General features: G+C 41.4%; 1 protein-coding gene and 1 pseudogene across 2 annotated transcripts; one reads left to right on the top strand and one right to left on the bottom strand.

Moving 5' to 3' along the window:
* Nucleotides 1–866: 866 nt before the first annotated feature.
* On the top strand, nt 867–4007 carry LOC309978972 (UDP-N-acetylglucosamine--peptide N-acetylglucosaminyltransferase 110 kDa subunit-like; the record flags this gene model as incomplete). Its single annotated transcript, XM_082865798.1, has 1 exon — nt 867–4007. One exon carries the CDS (start codon nt 867–869, stop codon nt 4005–4007), a length of 3141 nt encoding a protein of 1046 aa, XP_082721924.1.
* A 13428-nt stretch (nt 4008–17435) lies between these two features.
* Nucleotides 17436–18828, bottom strand: LOC309978970 (ferritin light chain-like; annotated as a pseudogene). Its single transcript has 2 exons — nt 18803–18828; nt 17436–17978 (listed from the first exon to the last, which is right to left on the bottom strand). The product of its transcript is annotated as a ferritin light chain-like (transcript).
* Between the last annotated feature and the right edge of the window lie 1348 nt (nt 18829–20176).

The following is a 20176-nucleotide window of genomic DNA, read 5'->3' as shown; positions in this document are numbered from 1 at the left end:
AGAGACGCTGGTCTTACCTGATGGAAGTTAAAATATCTCACTTTTGACAATTTTGCAAAAACTTATAATTCCATGAACTAATTTCTAGGGTTCTTCATAGGACCTAAAAAGGAACCCATAGAGTTGTGGAACAACAATAGAAGCTGCTGTGATGAGAAGCCCAGGCACCGCAACAAAGAGTAGCCCCCGCTCGCCGCAACTAGAGAAAGTCTGCACGCAGCATTGAAGACCCAACGCAGCCAAAATAAAAATAAATAAATAAAGATAAATAAATTTATTTTTAAAAATGTAATACTCAGGTTTGAGGCATGAGAAATATGATGAGGAGAAATTAGCTAATCCTTTCAGAACTTTTAAAATATCAAACTCGGTCTCTAAGATTTTAGCATTATATACAACATCGGTTACTTATTAGTGGTTTGGGAAGGCCAATTTAAAATTTTCTGATCTTACTGTATTGAAATTCACGGCCCTAATGTTTTCCACATTGACTATATGAATGATGAAGTAAAGTCAATCATGTATTTCCTTTCCAACTGGGCAGAAATCAAAATTTTGAAAAGTGTTTGGACTACTGACTTTTGATTTCTTCTAAGGCAAGTGTATAGGTAATTTTTATTCCCTGATTAGGAGGAAAATGGTGGAAGAGGGCAGGGTTAAGAATTAAGATTTCAAGAGCGTGAGAGTTAGACGACCAACCAGAGTTCCTAAGGTTCGGTGCCTGTAACCGTCGCCGCCGCTTAAGCCTGTCAAAGCAGTGGTACGGCTGCTGCCCTCGTACTTGCTACCTCTAGAAATATTCTTGCCAGTAGTGGCGGCAGCGGGACTCAATTACCCCCTTTTCTCACTCTCTCCAGAAGCTCCAGATGGCGTCTTCTGTGGGCAACGTGGCCGACAGCACAGAACCAACGAAACGTATGCTTTCCTTCCAAGGGTTAGCTGAGTTGGCACATCGAGAGTATCAGGCAGGAGATTTTGAGGCAGCTGAGAGACACTGCATGCAGCTGTGGAGACAAGAGCCAGACAATACTGGAGTACTTTTATTACTTTCATCTCTACACTTCCAGTGTCGAAGGCTGGACAGATCTGCCCACTTTAGTACTCTGGCAATTAAACAGAACCCTCTTCTGGCAGAAGCCTATTCGAATTTGGGGAATGTGTACAAGGAAAGAGGGCAGTTGCAGGAAGCAATTGAGCATTACCGGCATGCATTGCATCTCAAACCAGATTTCATCGATGGTTATATTAACCTGGCAGCCGCTTTGGTAGCAGCAGGCGACATGGAAGGGGCAGTACAAGCTTACGTCTCTGCTCTTCAGTGCAATCCTGATTTGTACTGTGTTCGCAGTGACCTGGGGAACCTGCTCAAAGCCCTGGGTCGCTTGGAAGGAGCCAAGGCATGTTATTTGAAAGCAATGGAGACGCAACCGAACTTTGCAGTAGCTTGGAGTAATCTTGGCTGTGTTTTCAATGCACAAGGGGAGATTTGGCTTGCAATTCATCACTTTGAAAAGGCTGTCACCCTTGACCCCAATTTTCTGGATGCTTATATCAATTTAGGAAATGTCTTGAAAGAGGCACGGATTTTTGACAGAGCTGTGGCAGCTTACCTTTGTGCCCTAAGCTTGAGCCCAAATCATGCAGTGGTACATGCCAACCTGGCTTGTGTATACTATGAGCAAGGCCTGATAGATCTGGCAATAGACACCTGCAGGCGAGCTATTGAATTGCAACCACATTTCCCTGATGCTTACTGCAACCTAGCCAACGCTCTGGAAGAGAAGGGCAGTGTTGCCGAAGCAGAAGAGTGTTATAATACAGCTCTGCGGCTGTGTCCCACCCATGCAGACTCTCTGAATAACCTAGCCAATATCAAAGGAGACCAGGGAAACATTGAAGAGGCAGTTCGCTTGTATTGTAAAGCATTAGAAGTCTTCCCAGAGTTTGCTGTTGCCCATTCAAATTTAGCAAGTGTATTGCAGCAGCAGGGAAAACTGCAGGAAGCTCTGATGCATTATAAGGAGGCTGTTCGAATCAGTCCTACCTTTGCTGATGCCTATTGTAACATGGGAAACACTCTAAAGGAGATGCAGGATGTTCAGGGAGCCTTGCAGTGTTATACTCGTGCCATTCAGATTAACCCTGCACTTGCGGATGCCCACAGCAATCTGGCTTCCATCCACAAGTATTCAGGGAATATTCCAGAAGCAATTGCTTCTTATCGCACTGCTCTGAAGCTTGAACCTGATTTTCCTGACGCTTATTGTGATTTGGCTCATTGCCTGCAGATTGTCTGTGATTGGACAGACTATGATGAGCGAATGAAGAAGTTGGTCAGCATTGTGGCTGACCAGCTGGAGAAGAATAGGTTGCCTTCTGTGCAGCCTCATCATAGTATGCTCTATCCTCTTTCTCATGGCTTCAGGAAGGCTATTGCTGAGAGCCATGGGAACCTCTGCTTGGATGAGATCAGTGTCCTTCATAAACCACCGTACGAACATCCAAAAGACTTGAAGCTCAGTGATGGTCGACTGCGTGTAGGATACGTGAGTTCTGACTTTGGGAATCATCCTACTTCTCATCTTATGCAGTCTATTCCAGGCATGCACAATCCTGATAAATTTGAGGTATTCTGTTATGCCCTGAGCCCAGATGATGGCACAAACTTCCGAGCGAAGGTGATGGCAGAAGCCCATCATTTCATTGATCTTTCTCAGATTCCATGCAATGGGAAAGCAGCTGATCGCATCCATCAAGATGGTATACACATCCTTGTAAATATGAATGGTTATACCAGGGGTGCTCGAAATGAACTCTTTGCTCTCAGGCCAGCTCCTATTCAGGCAATGTGGCTGGGCTACCCTGGGACCAGTGGCGTGCTTTTCATGGATTATATCATCACTGATCAGGAAACTTCACCTGCTGAAGTTGCTGAGCAGTATTCTGAGAAACTGGCTTATATGCCCCGTACTTTCTTTATTGGTGATCATGCTAATATGTTCCCTCACCTGAAGAAGAAGGCAGTCATCGATTTTAAGTCCAATGGGCACATTTATGACAATCGGATTGTGCTGAATGGCATCGACCTCAAAGCATTTCTTGATAGTCTCCCAGATGTGCAGATTGTCAAGATGAAATGTCCTGATGGAGGAGACAACGCAGACAGCAGTAATACGGCTCTTAATATGCCTGTCATTCCTATGAATACTATTGCAGAGGCAGTTATTGAAATGATTAACAGAGGACAAATTCAGATAACAATTAATGGATTCAGTCTTAGCAATGGACTGGCAACTACCCAGATCAACATTAAGGCTGCCACTGGAGAGGAGGTTCCCCGTACCATTATTGTAACCACCCGTTCTCAGTACGGGTTACCGGAAGATGCCATTGTGTACTGTAACTTCAATCAGTTATATAAAATTGACCCATCTACTTTGCAGATGTGGGCAAATATTCTGAAGCGTGTTCCCAATAGTGTACTGTGGCTGTTGCGTTTTCCAGCAGTAGGAGAACCTAATATTCAACAGTATGCACAAAATATGGGCCTTCCCCAGAAGCGTATCATTTTTTCACCTGTTGCTCCTAAAGAGGAACATGTTCGGAGAGGCCAGCTGGCTGATGTCTGCTTGGACACTCCACTCTGTAATGGACACACCACAGGGATGGATGTCCTTTGGTCAGGGACACCCGTGGTGACTATGCCAGGAGAGACTCTTGCTTCCCGAGTTGCAGCTTCCCAGCTCACTTGTTTAGGCTGTCTTGAGCTTATTGCTCAAAATAGACAAGAATATGAAGACATAGCTGTGAAACTGGGAACTGATCTAGAATACCTGAAGAAAATTCGTGGCAAAGTCTGGAAGCAGAGAACATCTAGCCCTCTGTTCAACACCAAACAATACACAATGGACCTAGAGCGGCTCTATCTACAGATGTGGGAGCATTACGCAGCTGGCAACAAACCTGATCACATGATTACGCCTGTTGAAGTCACTGAGTCGGCCTAAATAATGACTGTGTGCACAGGAGAATTACCCTGTACCTGAGCCTCAACCTTCTGGGGGAAAGGGAACTACTTTTTTCTTATCTGTACAATACCATGCTGCAGATGGGTGACAGTCAATGATAAGAAATAGCACAGCCAGACTTGCTTCCTGCATGATCATGATCACGATAGGGAGAGACACAAGAGATGGGAAACTGCTGTTCCACAAGGAGTCTCCATAGAATTTTGCAGCAGCCAGGTGTCTGGAAGGTCTGGAAGGTAAGTCTGGAAGGTCTGATCTCCCTTGGTCTTCCATGGGATGGATGGTTAGTGTGGAAGGGAGATAGAGATTGCCCAGCCGTTTTGTGATTATCATGGATTGATCGAGTCTTCTGAATTAATATTTTTCTTTATATTTTGGGTATTGGAGCTTTTAAAAATGTTTGGTTTCGGGTATTTGTATTCATGTGAAGTGTGTATGATTCTCTTGAGATAAGCTTTTAAGCTAAAATATTCCTTGTTTTAGTTTCTGAACTCTACAGATAAATGGGGACTTTGCTGGTGTAGTCTTTTTATAGGTTTTATAAACCACTTGAGCCTATATCAGTCATTTTAGTGTCTGACATAATGTTTGGAACTATCAGTGCTTTGTTGGTTTATAGATGATGGCTTAAATTCTTTTCCTGGTCCGTTTGCTTCTTCCCTTCCCCCCACTTTAAAAATTCTCCTGTAACTTGGCTAACAAAAAACCAAGTCTGATTCAAAACCTCCCAGAGTGTTTCTCTTAGCCGCATCATCTGGTGCCAAATGAAGATTCTTAGGAGCGATTATTAATTCTGAAGGGCACAGTTGTGGTACTGTCACTGATGATAATAATAATGGATTTTTGGCCTAGAGTTTTGACCTATTTCACCAGTGTTTTACCGTTGGCTGCCCCTCTATGCTGCTTCCAAAAGTGATAGTGTGTGTTAAGATTTTTACTTTCATTTCTAATGTTTGTTTGTTTTTTTTAGTGAGTCCTGTTCTACCTTTTTCTTTCAGCAGAAATGAAATCCCAGGTAAGTATAAGTATTCAAATATTTGATCAGTAAGTCACAGTTATCTCCAGTACATTAAATAACTTTCATCAAAAAACATGTTATAGGTAAAAAGCTCTGAAGGACCAGCTATGTATATGATAATTATGTTTCAGACCTTCTAGGGTATTATATATAATAACTTGTCTTCTGGACGTGGTCTTGAAGTCTTTATGGATTCAGTCTCAGTAGTAGCAAACTGCACTGCTACTTGGTTTGGAGTACAAATTAGACTTTAGCCCTCCTGGAGGTTGAGTTTTTGGTATTGAAAACCATAGGAATGAAATTATTGTATTTCAACAAAGGATCGAGGGCTTGAGGCTTAAACAAGGCAACATACGTGTGGGAAGCAGTCAGCCTTGAGGGCAGGTAAGGACATGCCAGGCATGCGGCCGCTGCTCGAAGGGACTGTCCCTACTTGTTCCCCTCCTTGTTCCATTCCATGGGAGATAAATCACCAGGGCCCAGAGGTCAGAAAGAATGTAAAATGAGACAAGCAAAGCTGTCTCCCCCCTGCACATGCAGGTTATTTTTGATGCTTCTGGGTTTATGGGTTTCCTCCCAGGGAAGTTAACCTTGAGCCGAGACAGTCTGTAGATAATGTAAACCACCATCTGGCAACCTTCCGATTTCTAGTCTATATAATCTGCAACTGTAGCATAATAAAATTTGCCTTGCAACCATCAGTTGTCTTGGTCCTTCTGACCCCATCCGTCCGTGCTACTTCAGTTCCTTACCCCTTCCCTTCTGACCCTGGGCGGTGAGATCCTCTTTCTCCGGCTGGTCCGCGGCAAGTGGCACTCGAACAGGGACCTGAAGCGTGAAGGCAATTAAAAGAAAAAGAAAGTGCAGGTAAGAGAACCCTTATGCAAAATATGTGTGGCCACCAGTAAAAGTGGAACTAATAGAGGCATAAGGCAATAGTCAGAAGTAAAATAAGATGGGGCAAAAGGGCTCAAAGATGTATGAATTATTTGCTCAGGTTTTACTTTCGATGCTTAAAGCTCGGGGTAATAAAGTTTCTACCTCACAGTTGACTGAATTTTTACAGAATATCCATGGTGTATCTCCCTGGTTTCCTGATGGCGGCTCTGTTGACATAGAAATCTGGCAGAAAGTTGGAGAAGATTAAAAAATTATTACAAGTCTCGAGGGCCTACTCATACTCCTGTTGTTACATATAGTTTGTGGAATCTGATAAAAAATATGTTTAGATTCTTCTCATGATAGTGTTGATTTGAATGTAAAGTCAGAAAAACATAAGCCTCTGACAGAAGGAGAGACTGTATTATCAGCTACTGTGTCGCCACTTCCTAAACCGAAAGAGCTAATTAATTTAAATATTTTAGATGAAGAGGAACATTTTGACTTAACAGATGAGGCTTGTAAACATAAAAGAGAGAAATATCCTGAGGATGATTTTCTAATGGCTGTGATAGATAAGTCAGTGAAAAAGCTGCAGGTTAATAAGGACTGTCTTCCTCAAAAATCCACATCTGTAAAAATGCTCAGTCCCTTGCAGCGCGCTGTACAAGGAGCAATAAAACGAGGAGAAGATCCTATTTTCTGTTGTCCCGTCATAGAAAGACCTGATCCTAATAATCCTCAACAAGCTACTAGGGAGCATCAGGCTCTCCCTTTGAAAGGTTTGAAAGATTGAAAATCTGCCTGTGCTCAATATGGGCCCACTGCTCCTTTTACTACTGCTATGGTTGACAGGAGAAGCTCTTCCCCCCGCTGATTGGAAGTCTATTGCACGAGCTTGTTTAAATGGTGGAGATTATTTAATATGGAAGTTTGATTTTTATGAACGGGCTGCTGAACAAGCAGAAAAGAATGCTGCCCATAATATTCCAGTTGATTACCATATGCTGATTGGGGAAGGACAATATCTTTCTTTACAAGATCAATTAACTTATCCCTTTGTTGCTTATCCTCAAATAAATCATTTGGCATTACAAGCCCGGAGGAAATGTCCTTCTACACACAAAACTGAAGATCTTTCAAAACTTAGACAGGGACCTGATGAACCATATGCTGATTTTGTAGATAGGTTGTCACAGGCGGTGGGGAGACTCATTGTGGACGGACTCACTGGTACGATTGTAGTTAAGCAACTTGCTTTTGAAAATGCTAATAATGCGTGTCAGGCTGCGATTCGACCTTGGAGAAAACGGGGAACATTGGAGGATTATATTCACCTTTGTGCAGACATTGGGCCTACTTATATACAGGGTGCTGCTGTGGCTGCAGCATTAACTAAAGTGGGGTTTAAAAACAATCAAAAGAAAACAAAGACTTGTTTTAAATGCAGAAAGGCAGGTCATTTTGCTAGAGAATGTAGATCTTTTAATTCTAACCCTAGTCCTTCCTTCCCTACTCAGAAACCTCCAGATGGTCAGAAAATCCCTGGTTTATGCCCTAAATGCAATAGGGGAAAACATTGGGCACAGATTGTTGCTCAGTGGCCCACAAGGATGGGCCACCACTGTCGGGAAACTCCTCCCGGGGCCTTCCCCGGCCCCAACAAATAATAAGGGTAATGTCTGTGTATCCTCCTCAAATTATCAATCAGACATTAACCAAAAACAAAAACATACAATATCCTCGCTCTCCAGAGCAACACCAGGAAGCGCAGGACTGGAGCTCAGTACCTCCGCCCGATATGTATTAACTCCTGAAATGGGTCCTCAGGCCCTCTCTGCAGGCATCTGTGGACCTTTACCCAAGGGTTTGATGGGACTATTATTGGGAAGAAGTAGTGTCACCATGAAAGGTTTAACTGTTATGCCAGGAGTCATGGTTTCTGACTACGAAGGAGAAATAAAAGTCATGGCACAAACTATTATAAATATAATAACTATTTCTCCTGGTGATAAAATTGGACAATTGCTACTTTTGCCCTTTGTACCTCATGGACAAAGTTTACAACATCAAAAGAGAGAAACAAAGGCTTTTGGATCGTCTAATGCTGCCTACTGGATTCAGAAGATAGGGAAAGAACGTCCAGAAATGAAATGAACCATTAATGGAAAGGTTTTTTCAGGTTTGTTAGACACTGGAGCTGATGTCTCTGTTATGACGCAGATACACTGGCCTAAACGTTAGCCCATTAGTCCTACTATTACAGAACTTCACGGAATAGGACAAAGTTCTTCTCCTATGCAAAGTAGTCAGTTTTTTTTATGGCAAGATAGTGAGGACCATTCAGGATACTTCCAGCCTTATGTTTTGCCTGGGCTGCCTTTAAACCTCTGGGGCCGAGATATATTAAAAGAAATGGGAGTATTACTTTATAGTCCAAACTCTCAAGTCTCTAATATGATGTTGGATCAAGGATTTCTTCGCACAAAAGCGCTGGGAACAAATCAACAAGGAACTGTCTATCCTATTGATGTGAAAATAAAAAATGATAGACAAGGTTTGGGTTTTTCTTAGGGGCCTTGGAGTCTCCTCCACTCACTGCTGATCCAATTACTTGGCTGACTGATGACCCTGTATGGGTGGACCAATGGCCCCTCACAAAGGAGAAATGAGAAGCTGCAGAACAATTAGTACTGGAACAATTAGGGCATTTAGAAATTTCCAGTAGTCCTTGGAATACTCCTATTTTTATTATCAAGAAAAAACCTGGAAAATATAGGTTATTACAGGATCTAAGAGCTGTTAATAAAACTATGCTAATAATGGGAGCTCTTCAACCAGGCCTACCCTCTCCAACAGCCATACTACACAATTATCATCTTTTAGTTATAGATTTAAAAGATTGTTTTTTCACTATTCCTTTGTTTCCTGAAGATAGAAAACATTTTGCTTTTAGCTTGCCTGCCTTAAATTTTAAGGAACCCATGAGGAGATTTCAGTGGAAAGTATTGCCTCAGGGCATGGCAAATAGTCCTACATTATGCCAAAAATATGTGGCTCAGGCCTTGACTCCTGTGAGAAAAAGGTTTCCATCGTTATATCTCATACATTATATGGATGATATACTTTTAGCCACTGATAATATTTCTTTATTAGAGACTGCTTTTCAATTTTTACAACAGTCCTTACAATCATTTGGCTTGGTCATTGCCTCAAAAAAAATTCAAAGACAATCTCCATTTTTATATTTGGGAAAATATATTGATAACACTACTATTAGGCCTCAAAAACTGCAAATTCGAGTTGATAATTTAAAAACATTAAATGCTTTTCAAAAATTACTTGGCGATATTAATTGGCTAAGGCCTTCCTTAAAACTTACTACTGCTCAATTACAGCCTTTGTTTGATATTCTTAAAGGTGACTCAGATCCTCCTTCTTCACGCTCTATGACTCCAGAAGGATTTCAAGCTTTACAAATAGTCAATAGATCTATCAGTTCTACACAATTAACTAGAATTCATACTCACCTTCCAATTTTCTTAATAATTTGTCCAACTCCTCATGTGCCTACTGCCGTCTTATGGCAAACTGTTGGAATTATTGAATAGATTCATATGAAAACTACACCCTCTAAAGTTATTAACCCTTATTATGAACTTATTAGTAATTTAATAATGCAAGGTAGAACTAGATGCTTACAACCTATAAGTATAGAACCTTCTCAAATTATTATCCCTTATTCAGTTAGTCCACAAAATTGGCTTTTTCAACATAGTAATGAATGGGGTCTTGCTCTTGCAGGATTTTCAGGTACCTTGGAATGCCATTACCCTGCTGATAAATTGATCCAATTCAGCAAACTTAACTCATATCTTTCCTTCTATAATTAGGCAACAGCCTGTTCCTCATGTACCTTTGGTTTTTACGGATGGTTCTTCTTCAGGAGTGGCTACTGTAATCATTGACGACGGAACAAACCTCATTAAAGAAACTTCCTTGACTTCAGCTCAACGTGTTGAACTGTATGCTGTCATTATGTCTTTTAAACATTTGCCTTCTATATCTTTTAATTTGTTTTCTGATAGTAAATATCTTATTAGCTTGTGATTTCTTCTAGAGACTGCGCGCATAGGACATACTAATGACCCTGAATTACCATCCTCTTTTCGTTTGCTTCAACAGCTTATTCGTTCCCATGATGGTCCTGTTGCAGGTCTGTATATCCGTGCTCATTCTAACTTGCCTGGTCCATTGACTAAACTTAATGCGACTGCAGATGTTTTAACTCGATCTAAATGTGATCTTTATCCTGTAGATTTTCCTCCCAAGAATAGAGTTGAAGTTACTCCTCCTCCTCAATCTCTTTTCCCTAAAGCAGGACATGTCCCAATTTACCGTACTCCTCCTTTCCGTTCGTCATGCTGTCAAGAATGGCTAATATACTGCATTCATTATCTTCATACTCTTGATACTCATGGTCCATGTCCTGGACACCCTCATATTATGGTAAGTTATGATCAAACTGCTTCACAAGCAGCACAGCAGTTGCACGCTTTACACCGTCAGTCAGCGGCTACATTACACACACAATTTTCCCTTACTGGTGAAGCCGCCCCACAAATTGTTAAGCAATGTGCACAATGCTTACCTCACCTTCCTGTTCCACATTATGTTGTTAATCCTCGTGGATTATTACCTGGACATTTATGGCAAATGGATGTTACTCATATCCCGTCTTTTGGGAAATTACAGTTTGTTCATGTCACTATCGATACTTATTCTGGTTTCCTCTGTGCTACAGCACAGACCGGAGAAGCTACTAAACATGTTATCACTCATTTATTACACTGTTTTGCTTTCATGAACCTTCCCAAAATTATTAAAACAGATAATGGGCCCGCTGCTTTTGCAACATTTTGTAATTCATTACAAAATTACCCATATTACAGGCATTCCATATAACCCTCAAGGACAAGGTATTATAGAACGTGCAAATAGATCTTTAAAGCTAACTATTGAAAAAATAAACAGGGGGGAATTGTATAGAACAACACCACATAACCTTATAAATCATGCTCTGTTTATTTTAAATGTTCTCACTGTTGACAAATTTGGCTGCTCTGCAGGGGGAAGGTTGGTGGCTGAGCCAAGATTGGCCTCTCAGTCTCCGGAGGTCCTCTGGAAAGATCCGTTAACCAGCACTTGGCATGGTCCGGATCCTGTGTTGATTTGGGGACGTGGTCACGTGTGTATCTTTCCCAGATCAGCGCCTGGACCTCGCTGGCTTCCTGAGCGCTTAGTCAAGCAAATAGATGGCTCGCCACAGCTCACCTAGTTCAGAAGATGAAGAAGCTCTGCACCTTTCCCGAAAATTTGACAGTGTTGATTGAGAAAAAGAAGAAGAAGAGGAGACCACTTGCCAGGACGACTCAAAGGAGTGATGTTCCAACTTGGGGACAAATTAAACAACTGGTTTCACGAGCTCAAGAGTCAGTGAAACAACAGAATAATCCTGTTACACCTGTAACTTTATTTTTGGCTATGTTGGCAACCATTTCATATGTTCCCTCTGTTAATGCAGCAACTTACTGGGCCTATGTACCTGATCCTCCACTATTACAACCCATATCTTGGTCTGAAGCAGAGTTTCCTGTATTTTACAATGATAACTGTTTATGGGCCTCTTATTGGGAATATAAAACAAATCAATATGTCTGTAAATTATACTAACTGGTTTAGTACCCATCCTGTCTGTCTTAGCCCATTGAATCTGGAAACTGGATGTGTAAAGGCTATTAGTTATGAGCATACAGATGTTTATGAGGGAACGGATCAATCAATTAGTTTGTCAGGCTCTCCAGGCATCCTTCGTTTTACAGGAACCAACATTACTCTTACATGCCAGGCTACCAGCCAACGAGAGGATCTTAAGGATACCATCATTTGGTATAAAATGGGCAAGCTATTAATATTAGAGGTCAAATCTCATACGGCTCACCACTTAGGGATTCCGCTATTACTATAGCCAAGGTTACAGGTGAAGATTCAGGAAATTATTTCTGTATGAAGCGTTTACTTGGAGGACAAGGGATACTTATAGCTGGACATAAGGTTACTATGCTTAACAGAAAATCAAAAAATCAATTGCCTCCCCTTATGACCGTTAACTTTCCTGGATCCAATTTTGAACGTTGCAATGCATCTTGGAATAATAACCAAATATGGTCTACTATAGATTATACCAAGCTGTCAATTCTTATCTCTTCTTTTCCCATCATAGATAGGTTTATCACATTTCAAAAGAACTGGGATATATGGAAACTAGCTCTAACTTATTCCAATACACCTGTTATAACTTGTGTTGCTCCTCCATATACACTTTTGTTTGGTTCTATTAACATTGGTAATTCTTCCAAAGGAGGATATAATATTAGCTGTGTTAATTGTATTTTTAGCAGTTGTATGTTCCCTTCTGCAGGAACGCAATCTGTGCTTATACTAAAGCAACCCATGTATGTTATGGTGCCTGTACATCTGAGAGAACCTTGGTATGAAGATACTGGAGTACAGGCATGGGTGGAACTCTCTAAAGCCTTGCAGAGAAGGAGACGCTTTCTTGGGTGGCTAATAGTAAGTTTACTTGCCTCGGCTGCTCTGTCTGCTACCGTGGCTACTGCCGGTCTTGCTCTTTCACAGAGTATTCATCATGCTCACTTTGCTAATCAGTTATCTCAACATACCAGTCTTGCTTTATCTTTACAAAGTCACATAGATTTACAGATTAATAACAAGTTAGATGAATTCAAAAATGCAATTTTGGGGATTGGAGATCAGATAGAAGCATTAAAATGGAGGATGCGTTTAGCTTGTCATGCAAAGTATACATGGATGTGTGTTACTCCTTAAAAGTACAGTGACTATTTGGGAATGGGAAAAAGTAAAAATGCATCTGCTGAGTGTTTGGTCAGATAATAATATTAGTCTTGATCTTAAGAAATTAAATGCTGAAATTCAGGGTATACAAAATACACATCTTGATGATGTTTCGCCAGAAGATGTAATTCAAACTTTACTGGATCATTTAAAGTGGTTAAACCCTCAGTCTTGGATTACTGGAAGGTTGTCAGGATTTATTACCCTGGCCATAATTTGCCTATTATTGATAATAATCTTCTCATGTCTGTTTCGTATCCTCATGCAACAGTACACTACTCTCGGCACTAAACTTCATGGAATTATTTTGCAGCAAAAGTTAAAAAATAAAAAAGGGGGACCTGTGGGAAGCAGTCAGCCTTGAGAGCAGGTAAGGACATGCTAGGCATGCCGCCGCTGCTCGAAGGGACTGTCCCTACTTGTTCCCCTCCTTGTTCCATTCCATGGGAGATAAATCACCAGGGCCCAGAGATCAGAAAGAATGTAAAATGAGACAAGCAAAGCTGTCTTCCCCCTGCACATGCAGGTTATTTCTGATGCTTCTGGGTTTATGGGTTTTCTCCCAGGGAAGTTAACCTTGAGCCGAGACAGTCTGTAGATAATGTAAACCACCATCTGGCAACCTTCCGATTTCTAGTCTAGATAATCTGCAACTGTAGAGCAATAAAATTTGCCTTGCAACCATCAGTTGTCTTGGTCCTTCTGACCCTATTCGTCGGTGCCACTTCAGTTCCTTACCCCTTCCCTTCTGAACCTGGGCGGTGAAATCCTCTTTCTCCGGCTGGTCCGCGGCACACATGAATATATGTTTTTGTCTTGCTGTACTGCACCTGTGCTGTCTAGTAACAGATATTTTGTCTGCTAGTAGTGTTCTAGATTATGTCTTTCCAAAGCACTGAGGCAGTGCACCTATTCTGTAGTTGCAGCTGATGCCTGAATGTAGCCTAGCTGACAAATTATTGATTAATAAGAACTTGAATTTCTCAAAGATTTGTACTGTTAACCAAAATCTGAGCAAGGAGTCTCAAATGTAATTCTCAGCCAGAATTACATGTTAATGAACCATTTAACAGTGTGAATCAAGGAACATCAGTGTAAGGATTTCTTTTAATTTATTTTTTACCTGCTTGAGATATCAGTTAAAGTTTGCCAGCTTGGTTGCAGATGAACGGACGTTTGAAGTTCACCAAACTACTTAATGTGGGATAGGATAATAGACTTCCAGCGCCCTCAAGGCTGTGACCTTGCAGCCATTTTACATAGCACATCCTCCTCCTATAGGGATGAACCTTTCCCTGGCCCGAAAAGTAGCAGCTCTGTTGAAGCTTTGCTTATTGTAACAGGCTTTTGTTTCCAGGTTACATGTCTGTGGAAGACTTAATTCTGAATAGAGATATAGATATTACTGGAAACTAATTGTTTTTTCTATTATACTCTGATTTATCAAAAAAGTAAAACATTTAAACTGTGCTACAGAAATTCAGAAGTTGTCTTGCAATCTTTAAACAACAAATGAATGAGTTGCCCTTAAAAAAAAAAAAAAAGGATTAAGCAGTTAAGCTGTTGGTCCCACATCAGACAAATTATCCTTATACCTCCTGTCAATATTGTTAACAGAGACTGTTATTTTATTAATCCTTATGATCCCGTGATTCTTTCTTTCATGTTTCAGGGCACAGCAGGTGAGAGAGTGGATTTGTTAAGCTGGGTGGGTTTATCCTTCTTTTATGCGTTCATTCAATTTTATGTTCATTTACTTATTGTACACACATGGCAATAGAAGCTGCTAAAGCAATCATTGCTATTCTGCAAAACAACAAGGCGCAGAAGCAGATGTCTTATTTCTGAGATTTCTCCCCCCAGGATTATTATGATTAAAGATCCTTTCCCCCCACTCCCTGGAAAGGACAAGGGGCTGCTCGCTGCAGGTTTTTTAATGACTTGGGGAAAGGCTCAAATATCCCCCCATTATGGTAATCCACCCCAGGGGCAAACCACACAAGAATATTATGAATTTATTTTATTTTTCTATCCTTGCAAAGGTAATACTCAGCTCATTAGAATATGAAAACTATACTGTCAAATTTCAGAATTACATGGATGAAGAAAATCACCAAAGTGGCATCATATCACGTGTGTTATAGTTGTATTTACTATATTGACTATATTAACTATGTTGTGTTAACAATATATTGTATAACTATATATTGAAAAGGCAAAATGCTGTAACTTATTTCAGAGAAAATAATTATGTTGGCAAACCCCAAATTGTACACTGTAGACAGGTCCTAAGAAAAGAAGATTTAATTCATAGTGGACAAGAGGTTAGCTTCTGTTTTCAGCCATGTGCTATTTCAAGAATTAAACGTCATGAATAATACAGGATATAAGAGGAATAGTCTAAAGACCGAAAAGCACATTTTGATTAGGAAAGAGAATTTATGGCTTAAGTCTTTTTTTTTTTTAAGGAAAACTGCCTTATTACTATGAGATAAGAAAATTGTTTCCTTCTTTTCTTCCTTGCTTTTTTCCTTTTCTTCCTTGCTTTTTTTAACCTTTTTAATTTTGGATATTTGACCTCTAAGCTGAGATGACTGAAAATGCCTCCTCTGGGCATCAACCTTTTTGAAAGACTTTTTCCCCCTTCCTAAGGGCTATTTGTCTCTTGGAGGCATTGCCTACATTACTCACCAAGAGGCAAGCATTTGTCCTTGCACTAAATGCTGACATCTCCTGATAAGAGGGAAGCTGCAAAGTAGAAGAATTGAAGGTCAATATGTTGATAGTGGTCTCAAGAGCATTGATGTACATTTGTGTATTGGGGAAGGGGAGAGAAGCTTGAGAGTGGGCCAGTGGGGAGGGGTAAATATTTTGTGATGCTGTCTACCTATGGGCTTATAAAGTTTACAGCTGCATTAGGAGGACAAGCATTACCATTAGCATGAAAAGTAGGGCAGACCTCAGTTGCAAAAGCTTCTAGCCATACACATAGGGCAATACGTAAATGATACACCTTATTGCATTCACCCATTCACCCTCCCCTGTTCATGCTAATTGGAAATTTCAGTCCATTTCAGAGAAGTAACACAACTATCGATCATTTTCCCTGGCACGAATCTTCCTAGAGCTCACGCACTAGCCCATGTGTCTTAGATTTAATATCTGATCACTAGCTGGATTGAAGCCAAGAGGTGGTTCCCAAAGTTGCTGCACATTAGAATCACCTGGGGAACTCTGAGACCTCCCTGTGCCCAGGCTCCTCCCTAGACCTACTGAATCAAAATCTCTGGGGCTGGGACCCAGACACCAATGTTTTTCTTAAAAGCTGTTTAGGTAATTCAAATGAGCAGCAAAGCTTGAGAAGCAGCCCAATAACGGGAACAAACTTATTTCACACAGATAAAGTGGGGCAATTCATATGTTAAAAGAACATGAATATATGTCCATGCCTCTCTCACACTTTGTCACAGTTTACCCTTCCCCCTCCCCATATCCTCAAGTCCGTTCTCTAGTAAGTCTGTGTCTTTATTCCTGTTTTACCCCTAGGTTCTTCATGACATTTTTTTTTCTTAAATTCCATATATATGTGTTAGCATACGGTATTTGTCTCGCTCTTTCTGACTGACTTCTACACTGTTGGTGGGGATGTAAATCGGTGCAACCACTATGGAAAACACTATGGCAGTTCCTCAAAAAGCTAAAAGTAGAGCTACCATATGATCCAGCAATCTTACTCCTGGGCATATATCTGGACAAAACTATAATTCGAAAACATACATGCACCCCTATGTTCACAGCAGCACTATTTATAATAGCCAAGACATGAAAACAACCTAAATGTCCACTCACAGATGAATGGATAAAGATGTGATATATATAAAATGGAATACTACTCAGCTATAAAAAAAGAATGAAATAATGCCATTTGCAGCAACATGGCTGGACCTAGAGACTATTATACTAAATGAAGTAAGTGAGAAGGAGAAAGACAAATACCATATGATATCACTTATATGTGGAATCTAGAATATGATACAAATGAACTTATCCATGAAACAGAAACAGACTCACAGACATAGCACACAAACTTGTGGTTCCCGAGGGGAAGGGGGAGGTGGGGGAGTGATGGATTGGGAGTTTGGGATTAGCAGAGGTAACCTATTATATATATGATGGATAAACAACAAGGTCCTACTGTATAGTACAGGGAACTATAGTCAATGTCCTGTAATTAACCATAATGGAAAAGAATATGAAAAATTATATATACGTGTAACTGAATCACTTTGTTGTACAGCATAAACTAAACATTGTATATCAACTATACTTCAGTAAAATAAATTTTTTAAAAAAGGAAAAAAAACATGAATATATATATATATATATATATATTTCTTTTTTTCCTCTTTATTCTGTTTGTGTTTCAAATAGGCTTTTTTTTTTTTCCTTCTGCAAAAAGCGTTATTGTTTCCATTTGGTCCAAGGCTTGGGAGAGGGCTCCAGGGCGGTTACAGAGCTGCCTAGTAGCTGCAGAGCAGGGCTTCAGGCAGAAGCTCTGATGCCAGAGGGGCTCCTCAGAGGCCGCTGGACTTCAGAGACTCCTGTTTGTGCTCGAGGGTGAGCCTTTCAAAGAGATACTCGCCCAGCACAGCCTGCGGACCAGCCAGCCTGCGGAGGTTGGTCAGGTGGTCGCCCATCTTCTTGATGAGTTTCACCTGCTCCTCCAGGAAGCGGCTCTCCAGGAAGTCACAGAGGTGGGAGTCTGCGCGGGCGGAAGCCAGGGCGCGCAGATCTGATAGTGCCTGGTGCAGGCTCTTCTCCCTAAGAATGGCGGCTTCCACAGCGTCCTGGGTTTTACCCCACTCATCTTGAGAAGGCTTCCGCGCATCCTGGAAGAGGGCGCGGCCACAGCACTGGTTTTGCATTTTCAAGAGACGCTGCGCGCCCTCACACTTCTCCTCAGCCAGTTGGCGAAAAATGTGGCCCACACTGTCCAGAGTCCCATCGTTGCTGTCGAAATAGAAGCTCAGAGAGAGGTAAGTGTCCCCAGATGCATGTTGAACAGGCGGTGGACGGCGGCCTCCACCTCGATGGAATAATTCTGACGCACCTGGGAACTCGTGGTTGATCAGTGATAAGGAGCTAAGCTCAAAAAACGGTGTTGGCCTGTCCTGGAGGCTGAGGATAGCTGAGTGGCTGATTCCAAAGGTTGCGACAGGAAGAAAGGTTGGAGGGTGGTCGGGGGCTGGAGCAAGGAGCGTCCCTGGGTCTGTTCATTCCAAACACTGTTGAAGCAAAAGACAGAACTGCAGGACTGCCGAGCGCACTGCCTCAAATAGGCTTTGATATAAATGAACCAGAAGTCCAAGCAAGGACAAAACTTACCCTTCCCCCCGCCAAAATAGCTGGCGATACTAGAATCTAGACCTGGGAAGGGATTCTTCCATTACTTTCTGAACATTCCAAGCCACTAGAGCAGTGGTTCTCAAAGTATGGTCACCTTGTAACCAAGCAGTACCCTATGGGGCCTTCCTAGGACAGACCCATCCCCCATATCCTCTGCTGTAGTTCCTCTCTGAAGTACTCAGATAATAGTATCTCAGGCATATTTCTTGAGTTTTCAGATGCTAAAAACCACCACCCAAGGGAAGAAATTAACTCCTTGATGATCATGAGCACGTAGCCCCCAGACCTTCTGGCACCTAAGGATGGATAATGTTACCTGCCCTGTGGCCTCCACATCAACCAATCAGAGGATTGTGCACGAGGTGATCACATTCCCTGGGACGTCCCTCCCTCACCTGGCCTTTAAACATGCTTTGCTGAAATCCTTTGGAGATTTCAGGGTGTTTTGGAACTCGGGCCACCCCTCTCCTTGCTCGATCCTGCAATAAACCTTTCTCTACTCCAGACTCCAACCTTTAGGTTTGTTTGGCCTCACTGTGCTTCAGACACACGAACCTGCATTCGGTAACAACCTGACCAGTTTTACCAGCGTCCCCTGATAATGTGTCAGATATTCAAGTTTTAGGGCCCTGTCCCAGCCCTATGCAATCAGCAACTCTGGTGGGGCTCAGTGATCTCTGTTATAACAGGCCCTCCAGATGATTTTTATTCACCTTAAAGTTTGAAAATATCTGCATTGTCAGCTGGCCAAAGCGTCCACCAGCAGGTGAAGGGGAGTGGTGCCTGGAAAAGATAGGGACCAGCCAAGGCAAGTACAGCAGCATTTGCCGTGGTGGTAATGGAGAATGCCTTTTCTCCACTGGTTGGCACAGACTAGGATCTGGGAGCAGTGGCAGGGTTATTTAGGATGCTTTACGTTTCAATGTAGAGGGACCGCTGTCCTGGTTTGCCAGGGACTTGCCCTGTGTGAGCACTTAAAATCTCATCCTGGCAAACCCCTTAGCCCTGGGTTTGAAAAACGTAGGGAATAACATGAAATTTAGGGGAAACATGATCTAGGTTTTGGGCAAGTCACAAGTGCTAATTAAAGCTAAGCAAGTATGGACAACACTAGCATTCTTTAGCCCTTTGCGGGGAGGTAAATCTGATTGGGTGAAAGGACTTATTGTTAAGAGATCTTTGTAGAAACATCCCCTTCTGCTTAGTCCGCTGGTTCTCAGTTCTGGCTAGACATTGGCATCGTCTGAGGAGATTTAAAATGATTTTATTGGTCTACGATGACCAACCGTCAGTGTGAGGGTTTTTAAAAAGTGCTTCAGATGATTCTAATGCACAACCAAATTTAGGTGCCACTGCTTAAGCTTTTGAACCGCTGCTGCATATTTTCACCTCATCTTCCTATGAGAATATCCAACTGTAGTTGAGGTTTGTTTTTTTTTTTCTTTTTCTAACTGTCTTATTATAAGATTTACTGTCTTAAATAAGGTTGAATGTACAGAAAATCTTGCTAGTCCATCTGGTATAGCTGGATACTTAGAATAATATAGTTAAGATATATACCATTTAAGTATTGTGACAGGCCTTTTTTTTGAAATTAACATATGCATTGAATTAGTATGTTCTCTTTTGAAGTTGTTATGTTGGGGAGCTATACCTCTAATCTGCCATTGCTAAATATCTGGACACCTCTTATTAGGAATTGCTTTTAGAAATCTTTAGGGATTAAAACCAAGATTGCTGTATTATTTGTACTGGAACCACAAAAACCTCACAGAGTTCCCCCGCTGTACCTTCTACCCCCACTCTAACCCTTGGCAACTTCTAATCTGTTCTCCATCTCCACAGTTTTGTTATTTTAAGAATAATATGTAAACATAATCATGAATTACTTAATCTTCGGAGATCGGCT

Source organism: Leucopleurus acutus (genome assembly GCF_964270905.1).
Source record: "Leucopleurus acutus genome assembly, contig: HAP1_SCAFFOLD_527, whole genome shotgun sequence".
In the NCBI taxonomy this organism is placed as follows: domain Eukaryota; kingdom Metazoa; phylum Chordata; class Mammalia; order Artiodactyla; family Delphinidae; genus Leucopleurus; species Leucopleurus acutus.
Note: the sequence above shows the minus strand (reverse complement) of the source record. Positions and strands in the feature narration are given on the sequence as shown.